The following is a 10,443-nucleotide window of genomic DNA, read 5'->3' as shown; positions in this document are numbered from 1 at the left end:
AAAAAAAAACAGGTGTCAGCCAGTAATGGCGAGTCTGTAATTATTATACACAAAAGAGAACATGCAAAAAACTCATACACAGTCCAAAAAAATATAAAAAAGTGATGTAGCAGAAGCTATCAGATTCAATATTGACCTGCTTGCCTGTGCAACTGACAAACAATGAAGTCATGCACATAAATTAAACTCAAAATTTTGAAGTGAGTTTAAGACTCTAGTCTGTACCGTCAGTCACTCTCTCTCTCTCTCTCTCTTCTCTAATAAAAGAAACTTTTTTTTTTTTCTAGGCTCACACTGTACTAAACCAGTAACACCAGCTTCACAATCTCTCTCCCTCTTGGCTCTGCAAGAAAATTACACATATGCAAAGACTATCCAGAAAACTTTCCACTATTAAATTCTCCCCTCCGTGTCTATCAAATCATATCAGAAACTCAAACAAGGCCCATAAAACTAGCTCACACTCTCACATAAAACAAAGTTAACTAAATAAGCTAAACTCTCACTTCCACCACAAACCGACAAAACCCAACTCTCTATCTCTCTTTCCACACATGCATTCAAGACTGGTCCTCCCTCAATGAGTTTGGGTTGTCCTTCAACTTCTTGGGGGGTGAATGGGTTGTGTGGTGTCTCAGCTGGCTGCCAAGTTTGCCTTCTTTCCACCGTCGCCGCCAACTTACCAGATCAAGAAGAGAGACGATGGCAAGCTCACTGTGGTGTCTTCTTCCACTCCTTCCATGCCTATTCCAAACGCTGATGACACTTCCTTAGACGTTTTGCTTATTGACACCAAGCGTGGCAACAAGATTGTTGCTTTTTATCTCAGGAACCCATATGCTCGCCTCACTTTGCTTTACTCTCATGGCAATGCTGCTGACGTTGGCCAGCTCTATGACCTCTTTGTGCAGCTCAAGCTCAATCTCAGAGTTAATGTCATGGGGTCAGTCAGTCAGTCACTCTCTTTTCCTCTTTTCATTTTTGCTTTTTATTTTATTTATTTATTTTTTTTGAAAAAAGGGGATATTCTTATTTATTATATGGTAGGTTTGGTTAATGGGTTTTCACTTTTTTGGTGTGGCTGTGTATACAAATCTTACATATGTATTTTTTTTGGAGTGGGTTATTTAATCCGTGTTCTGAAATGGGTATATCTTTTGTGTCATGGCTTTGAAGCTTTTCTACGCTTTTTGTATTTTCAATCACTGTCTTTTCAAAGGATGCAGTATTTTTTGGAACTGGTTTTGTTGGGTTTAGATCTGTTTATTAGTAAAGATAACAGCTTTATTCAATGTTCTGACTAATGACTTCTCTTCTTAAGGTGTTAATGGGTAATGGGTTTTTCCCTTTTTACAATGAAATAAAGGTGAAAGTAAACAAGGTTGATTTAACAGTGTTTCCTTGTAGTTAGTTCTCTCATCGGTCCTTTTCAAACTTTTCTATTTGGCCCTCGTTTTTTACTTTCCCCTCCTCTAAAAAGTAAATTAATTTCTATTTTATACTTCGATGGAAACATTGTTTAGTATTTAACTATTCACCTTCTTTTTCTCTTTTTTTGGGGGATATTCTGTGCTTTTGGGGCTTTGTGAGATTTTATGGCCTGAAATGGCCAACTCGTAATCTATCGAACTTTCCAAGATCTTATTTTACTTTACTGTGACATATTATGCACGATTTTTCAGTAATTTAGATCTTGGGAAAATTCGAGTCATCTAATCTTTCTACTTTTCATGTGACTCTATGGCACTTAAGAGAAAATTTTGAAAGGTATAAAATATTCCCTTCATTTTTTATGGACAAATTCATACTTTTGATTAATGTTTTTAAGGGGTTTCTTTAAAAAAAAAAAAAAAAAAAAATCCTCAATCGAATTTGTGATCTTGTTTTCTAGGTACAATGTGATAAATTTGAAGCATTGGATTCCATTTTTGGGTTTATGTTAATACCATGCCTTCCTTCTGAATTTTATGATGCAGATATGACTACTCAGGCTACGGAGCCTCTACTGGTAAGGTAGGCTATGACAGTCTGAGTTGTACCATACTTTGCAGTGTTATTATTGTGCTGCTCCGTGACTCTCTTACTTTTTAGCTGTTACTTGAATTGTTAATGATTTGCTGACTACAATTGGGATTTACCATTGGAATAACTCTCTCTCTTTAGATAATGAGAACTTTTTGTTTTGTTTTTTGAGAAGATAGATAATGAAGACCTGATTCATACTGTAGCTGCAATTTTGGATTTGGGAATAATTAGGGAGCAATGCTGGTGCCACAACTTGTTGCACAACTTGCCCATGTGGTGAGTTGTGGTTGGTGGAGGGGTGTCCCCACATGGACCCACCATCACCCCTCCACTAATCACAACTCTCCACATGGGCAAGTTGTGGTGCCAGCTTAATTCATAATTAGGAGAGTAACGAAGGACAATATGAGACGTCAGTTGGAGGAATGGATAATAGATGGGAGTGTTGACATTTATCATGTATTAATGCAAAAGAAATGCATAAGCGGACGGAGGTGTACATTCTAAATCAAGATATATGAAGCTAGATTAGAAAAAGTTGGGGATTTAGACTGCATGAAGTTTATTAACAATTTATAACCTAGTGAAAATTGTGATGAAAGTTGGTTCTGATGCAGAGCAAAACCAACATTATTTAGAATTTATATGTTTAAATTTTTGTATTTATCTTAACATGAAATTGGATAATTGTAGACTTTTATTTGGATAGGATTAGATTTGAGATTAGATAGGGATTAGCATTTGAGTTCAATTAGGATTAGTTTTAGTAGTATTTTAGTTTTAATTATTTTTCCTTAGTTGTATTTTAGAAGCGTTTGATTGATTAATGATATTCATATTGGGGATTTTCCAATAGTTAGGTGCTGATTCCTATCAACTTAGGTGCAAATGCCTAAGTTTAGGTGCAGATGCCTAAGTTATGCTTGTTGTTGATTCCAAGCAACCAATAAGTGCCGATTCTTAGGGTTTATCTTTACTTTTCTTGTTACTTTTTATTTTGTCTGTTTTTCTTCCCATCAGATCATAGTACCAACACAAAAGCCAACCACCATTTGGAAAACCCAGCTTTAAAAAAAAAAAAAAATCCAGAAAATCTGCAACCCACAACACCAGATCAGACCCACTTGAATTTAGTGTCGCAGTCTAACTAGTTGTATCTAGTACCTGAAATTTTGGTCAGATCTCACTGGTCTTTCAAAGTTCCACATAAAACGAGACTCAACCAGTTCTAATACAAGATCCTACCTGTCATATTGAAAGCCCAAACCCAACCAGTGACTTCCCTTTAACCTTCTGCAATGCTCAGGTGCAACTCAAGTGTGCAAGCTCAGGTTCTTATCACAATTTTTTGTTAGAAATTGATTATTTTAGTGCACAATGGTAGAAGTTCAACCACTTATTTTTTATGGTTATCAAGATGACAACACCTGGATTTTCAAAAATTGGATTTTTTGATGGAACAATTCTTTGCACAAGTGCATTTATCAAATGACAAATAAAAAATGTGGTATGCCAAAACAAGAGTTGCTGGTAGAGCATTGGAGTTTTGGAATCATTATGAGAACCTACACTTTCGAATACACTGTCTCTAATTACTTGGGAAAGAATGAAAGAAGACCTTTGCATTGTATATTTCCCGCAGTATTATCACAAAATTAAAGAGTCAGTTGCACAAATTTGATCATTATGGTAATTTTCAAGATCAAAGGACAAGTATGAGGCAGTGCAACAATGACCGGTCACTCATGAAGTATCTGCCATACGCCAGAATTAGGAAATCTAATGAAAACTGTTGAAGACTTAGCTACTCAAATGAAGGTAAATCAAGTATCATCAGACCTTGATATTGACCAAGAAGTGTATGCGTCAACCAAAGTTTCAATGTTCATGCAACCAGAAGAGTCTACTATAGAGCCTAAACAACAAGAAGCCTGAAGAATCATCCATGGTGCATGCAGATCTACAGTTTGATGAAGTCAAAAAGGTTGATACTCCAATTGCACATATTGAGTTTGTGATTCAAAAAGAGTTTCATGGGGTGGACTACAAGGTTTATCTATTTTCAATGATCCCAAAGAGGATTCCTCTACTACAGCAAGTGTTATGTGCCAGATTTTTCATCCTTCAATGATTTAAAACTTGAGGTCGAGTTTTCTCCAACCAAGGTAGTATGATGCAGGAGCAAAACCAAAATTATTTTAGAATTTATATTTTCAGATTTTTGTATTTATCTTACAGGAAATTGGATAATTTTAGACCTTTATTTGGATAGGGATTAGATTCGAGATTAGTATTTGAGAACAGTTAGGAATAATTTTCATTAGTTATCTTTTATCTCTTTATTTCCTGGCTCTAGTTCTATATAAGCTTTTAGTTTATTTGTATTTTAGAACAGAAGATTGATTGATTAATGATATTCAGATTGGAGATTTTCCAATAGTTGGTGCTGATTCTTGACACCTTAGGTGCTGATGCCTAAGTTTTGCTTGGTGCTGATTCCAAGCAACCCCTCAGTGCTGATTTGTTCATCTCAGAACGTCAAGACAAAAATGTGGATAAATCTAGCATACCTTCCATATGGATTGGTCAGTTAATGGTCATATTATCTAGATGAAAAATATATGTACATTGATAGCCACAATGTTTAATCATTTGAACAGGCTGGTGTTGTGGTTCATGTTAAGTATTAGTTGGTTACTATGGGCATGATTGATCCCCTTGTCTATCTCTCATCACTCTAAACATGCTTATTAGTTGGTGTAAATTCATTGGATTTGCTTCAGATTTTATGGTTGGGAAATCTCAAAGTCATGTGGACTGAACAGTTGAAGTACTTAATTGTGTTTTGTCTTTATGAAATGCAGCCGAGTGAATCCAATACATATTCTGATATAGAAGCAGTATATCAGTGCCTTGAGACTGAGTACGGAATTAGCCAGGAAGACTTAATCTTGTATGGGCAGTCAGTTGGTAGTGGACCAACACTGCACTTGGCATCTAAATTGCCAAGGCTCAGAGGTGTAGTTCTGCATAGTGCAATTCTTTCTGGTCTTCGTGTGCTCTGCCATGTCAAGTTCACATTTTGCTTTGATATTTATAAGGTGAGGATGCTGCCTTGTTTCTCATGAAAAAGATGTTGTGCAGAATTTTTTTTTTTTTTTTTTTTTTTTTTTTTTTTTTTTTTTTTTTTTTTTTTTTTTTTTTTTTTTTTTTTTGGGTCTTCATACTTTCTTTAGGTAATGAAATAATCATTCACATTCATGTAAAAAAATGAAATTTTAAAAAGTAGTAATATTCATTCATCAAAAAAAAAAAAGAAAGCTCATACAAAATATGTAATTCTATGCAAGTAATGCTTTATCTTTTTTAAATATCGTATGAGAGTAATAACTCATAACTTTTAATAGGAACAACTGTGAACTGGGCCGTGAGTTTGACTAACAGCCTTGTGGGGGTAATCGATTGACTTTAAAAGGAAGCCTTGGGTAATCTATGCAAAACCTTGATCGAAGGCATCTTGGCTTCCATATAGGAGTTTCATAATGATGGTCAAGCCAATTCTCTCTTTTCCATGAGTAAACCTTGGTGAAGTCATCATATATCTTCCACTTACAATGTTTGTTGTTGGCGCACTCATAACTTTGTTGATATGCCACAATTCTGCCCCCATTAATTGTGCACTTGAAACTTGTTTTTGGAGATAGAGGGTAACAAAATTCAAAACTAGTTTTTGCACCAGGTTCCACCCAGTCACTGCCAAGGTCACGGATAGGATCACCACCATAGCATTTGATGGCAATTGCATGTGACTTTTTATTGATTATTGTGATTTTTTTCATTGGAAGAGATGAAGGTTTGAAGCGTATTAGGTCTTTTGGCCATGGTATGCTAAGAAAGGCCTCAGACAAAGGGGTTACAAAAAGTAGCAGTGAAATGAGCAGAAGAATAAGATTACTAGAATTCATGTTCATGACGTGACAACACTTTTTGCAATATTGCACATACAATACAACCCTCTCTATTATTCGTCTTATAAATAGATAAAAGTGGGGCAAATGAGACAAAGATAAAGGTAGAAGGAACCGTTTTCTATTTGTTATGACTCTTCATTAAGCGTTAAAGTTAAAAAACTCTTTTTGTTGAGTTTTAAATTAGGATAACGGCTAGAGAGAAACTCTAATTACTGGCTGGGAATTAAAAATTTATAAAAGCCTCCAAACTGAAGTAATTTATTGCTAGGAAGCATAGACACTTCATTTAAGGTAGGGTGTCAATTCGTGCTCGCGGGTCAGGTTCGTGTCGTGTCGAGCCATAAGTACTCTGCTATATGGGTTGACACGAACTCGACCTGTTTAGTAAACGTGTCAAGAATCCTCAACCCTAATCCGATTTGTTTATTAAACAGGTTGACCCAACGTGACACGTTTAATCTGTTTAATTAATAAGTCATGTAAAAATTAATACTAATAACCTGTTTGATTAATAGGTCATACATGATCTAAATAATCTATTATTAATTTCTATATATCTAAAATTAAAATACAATTACAACCATAAATATAATAATAAACATATAATTACAACAACAAAAATTAAGCAATAATAACAAAATTTAATACCTTTATTACCTAAACGGGTCAAACAGGTCAAACGGGTTCACATGTTAAACACGAACACGACCCGTTTATTAAACGGGTCAGCCGTGTCGACCTGAATATGACCCGAACCCATTTAGTCTAATAACCTGTTTGATTAATAGGTCATACATGATCTAAATAATCTATTATTAATTTCTATATATCTAAAATTAAAATACAATTACAACCATAAATATAATAATAAACATATAATTACAACAACAAAAATTAAGCAATAATAACAAAATTTAATACCTTTATTACCTAAACGGGTCAAACAGGTCAAACGGGTTCACATGTTAAACACGAACACGACCCGTTTATTAAACGGGTCAGCCGTGTCGACCTGAATATGACCCGAACCCATTTAGCCTCAACCCATGACCTGTTTATAAACAGGTTAGTCGTGTCGGGTTCGCGGGTCGTGTCAAATTTTGCCACCCCTAATTTAAGGTGTCCTATTTGTGTTTGAGGGTGGTAATTAGGCAGGTTGGGTCATAAATGAGTCTGGTTTATAATACCCATTTAACCATTTATTATCCATTTAAAAAAAAATTAAGTAGGTGAGAAAGTCAATTGTTTCACGTGGGTGGGCTTGGGAATTGGAAAAGGAGCAAAGGAACTTTCTTGGAAAGTGGTTTTTTGTTAACAATTACCAAAAAATATTGATTTTATTAAAAACAAATCATAAATAATTGTTTTTTAATAAGAAACTCTACCCATTTATTTGAATTTTTTATATAAAAAATATTAAATTCACCATATAAAAATATTTTAAATAATTTTTTAATCATTGCACCTAGCCGCACCCACACTCGAATCCGGAAATGCACCCTTGCCTCATAGAATTGATGTCTTCCTATCAGAGAATATGTAGTAACTAAGTAGAGCTCTTTTGGGGTGAATAGCTCATCCATCTCACACAGACAATGAAATGTTGAACAATAATACACAACCATAGGTTGTAAGAACGAAAAGAATGCCCATTTCAACATACGAAATGCCTCATGACTATCATGCATGTATGATGCAATTTCATGATTGATTAGGTGTAATAAGTCAGTGTGGTTCGTTTATTTCTTGGATGATTGCTTGTGTATTAATTGATACTCCCTCCATCCCACAGTAGATGAAAGTTTGCAAAGTAGTATGCATTTAATGAAACAAAATAAACATAATGATATTCCAAAAAATTTTCTGGAGTGGGTCATGTGTGTTTGGAATTGTCCGCACTTGTGTTTGTCACTTAATCTTGGGCATTTGATAAAGATTTATATGTTTATTTTGCTTTATTAAATTGCATCTTATTTACAAACTCATGTCTATTGTAGGGAGTATTGGCTCACTTCTTTATGGCATATGCTTTTAGGACTGAAGATTAGTAATTGTATCAATATTATAAATTTCCATAATGTATATAAATATTAGCTTGAAGTGATATTAAAAAAATGAGGAAAAGTTTCCAACTTCTTCAAATACCAGCCTTCGGTTCAAACAACACAACAAGTCCTTATGAAAATGGTTATATTCAATCCCTTAATCAAGATCCTTTGATTGGATACATCTTCAAGAAGGAAATAGGGAAAACAAAATTCCATAGAATATAGTAGTTCTGTATATACAACTTTTTAGAGTTAGCCATATGCGTTTCAGGAGTCCTCTTTTGCTATTTGGTGGCCATTTATCAATGAAAAAACTTTAAAAAAAAAAAAAAAAATTCTATAAAAAATTTATAATTGAGGTTTTTAGCCATTTTGTGAATACTTCTACCTTAAATAATCCCGAATTATGTGGAAAAGGGGTAGATCTTAATACTTTCTTCCTTATTGCTAGGCCATAATCTAGTTATTTGTGAATCAAGAACGTCTAATTATAGATTCAAGCAAATTCTAAATAATTCAACCAAGATTTTCAAGCCAAGAAACGCAATACAATCACACAAGTCAAAGGGGCAGACAAGCACCGAGAATTGCATGCAGAATCCCCAATGCAAAGGGAAAAACTGTGGGACTAGACAACAATCCATTATAATAAAATAGGGTTTAATGTCTCCTCAAGTTTATGCAAAATACGCGACAATTGGTGACAATACTGGGAAAAATTACTCTTGGTATTATAATGCAGTAACTGGCAAAAATTACTATTTCAACTAAGATTTTATGCCTTAAAAGATATTTGATACTACCGTGGAAATCAAGAAACCAAGCGCCACAAGTTCACTGTGAGTTGTTCACTCAAATCATATCTAAAGGAAACACCTCAAACTTTCTGTCCTCTCCTTCCTACGTCATTAAAATAAATAAATAAATCTTTTTTCCTTCTTGGTTTCACCATCACTGCAAGTAAAACCCTTTAAATTTCCCTTTTCTTTGACCTGTCTATGGACAGGAAATGAATTTAGTTTCCTTCATTGGTCAGCCAAACATGGGTGGACAGCATTAGACATCCAACACTAATATGCACCAAATGAATTGTTGGTTTAAATCTCTTATCACCAAGCATTGGAGAGGAGCGTTTAGAGATTGCTTTGAAGAGACTGCCTACTATATGATTTTGTCTTGTGAATTGAGCTAAGATAAAGTAAAAAATGTGCTCTATATAATTTATCTTGTCCAAATTTCCCGTTGACTATAATTGTTGAAATGGGGTTGGCTAAATTTACAGGGAACGGAAGATGATGTTGTCAATTGGTTACATGGCAATGGGCTGTGGAAAATGGCAAGGGAACCATATGAACCTTTGTGGATTAAAGGAGGTGGGCACTGCAACTTGGAGCTATACCCTGATTACATCCACCATTTTTGCAGATTTGTCCAAGAAATGGAGAAGTTAACCACAGAAACCCGCCTTAAAAAGATTCGGCAGAGCCTGCGACTACATACAAGGCACACAGTTTCTGCTAATAGGTGCTGTAAGGTTAAATGCTGGCGACCAAAGTGCTTATGTCCTGATTGTTCTTGCCAACCCAGCTGCACAAAATGTTCTTGCCAGCCCAAATGCCTAGAATGTTGTTGGAGACCAAGCTGTCCAGAATGTTGGAGACCCAGCTGCAAAAAATGTTGCTGGCGACCGAAATGCCTAAGATGTTCGAAACCAACCTGCTGTATTAAATGTTTTTGCTGGCAATGTTGTGTGGGAACGCATAGTGGCGGGTTAGATAGAAAGGAGGATGGCTAATGATGATTATGTGCATGTATAGATTGGTGAACTTGCTAACACCCCTCTAATCTTGTGCAGTATTGTACGACGAGGAAATTGTCATTGATAATCAAAGAAATTGATATAATTGAATGTTTCTCTTGATAATGGTAAATTCTTGGAACTTTGATTTTTCTATGAGCTCTTTTACAAAATATATTATATTTTCTATTGATAATTCATTTTGAAATTTCTAGGCAGGTCTTGACTGTTTAAGTGATCGGATATCAACACTTGCCTGATACAATCATACGATAAATGTGCAATCCCTATAACATTTGAAGCTGTTTGATAAATATGTAGCTCTTGCATGAAGGGCTATGAAGAGTTGTATGCATAACAGGTAGAGCTCAAGTGGAGATTATAGAGACCAGGAAAGCATTTCCTGGATTCAAGTTGATCGTCTATAAAAGCTCAAGCTTGCTAATATTATAAAGACGGTGACTGAGTTTTAATCTACAATCTGCACTAATAGGGAGTCTTATCATAGAATATTGGTTAAGTGGTTAAATTTTATTCTCTTATTATTACACCACACCATAGTGGGGTATGAATTCTTGTCTCTTTTCTATTAGCCTGAGTT

The 10,443-nt window shown here is 34.9% G+C and overlaps 2 protein-coding genes across 3 annotated transcripts in view; both read left to right on the top strand.

Moving 5' to 3' along the window:
- LOC112012086 (uncharacterized) overlaps positions 1-9,975 on the top strand; it is an 18,834-nt gene extending 8,859 nt beyond the window's left edge. The window contains exon 5 of the mRNA XM_065771666.1: positions 9,327-9,975. Within this exon, the coding sequence (XP_065627738.1) occupies positions 9,327-9,839 (513 nt within the window). The 3' untranslated portion in view covers positions 9,840-9,975. The remainder of the gene's footprint in view (positions 1-9,326) is intronic.
- LOC136061485 (uncharacterized) lies at positions 169-5,244 on the top strand. Of its 2 annotated transcripts, none has more exons than XM_065771668.1 (3): positions 169-943; positions 1,977-2,008; positions 4,890-5,004. In XM_065771668.1, exons 1-3 carry the CDS (start codon positions 618-620, stop codon positions 4,895-4,897), a joined length of 366 nt encoding a protein of 121 aa, XP_065627740.1. In that variant the 5' UTR covers positions 169-617; the 3' UTR covers positions 4,898-5,004. The 2 variants fall into 2 exon arrangements, with proteins under 2 accessions (XP_065627740.1, XP_065627739.1); XM_065771667.1 differs by having other exon boundaries at positions 175-943; positions 1,977-2,013; positions 4,890-5,244.
- Positions 9,976-10,443: the final 468 nt, after the last annotated feature.

The sequence above is a fragment of the Quercus suber genome, unplaced genomic scaffold, assembly GCF_002906115.3.
Source record: "Quercus suber isolate HL8 unplaced genomic scaffold, Cork oak 2.0 scaffold_47, whole genome shotgun sequence".
Classification (NCBI taxonomy): domain Eukaryota; kingdom Viridiplantae; phylum Streptophyta; class Magnoliopsida; order Fagales; family Fagaceae; genus Quercus; species Quercus suber.
The sequence above is the reverse complement of the archived record's forward strand: the minus strand, read 5'-3'. Positions and strand labels throughout refer to the sequence as shown.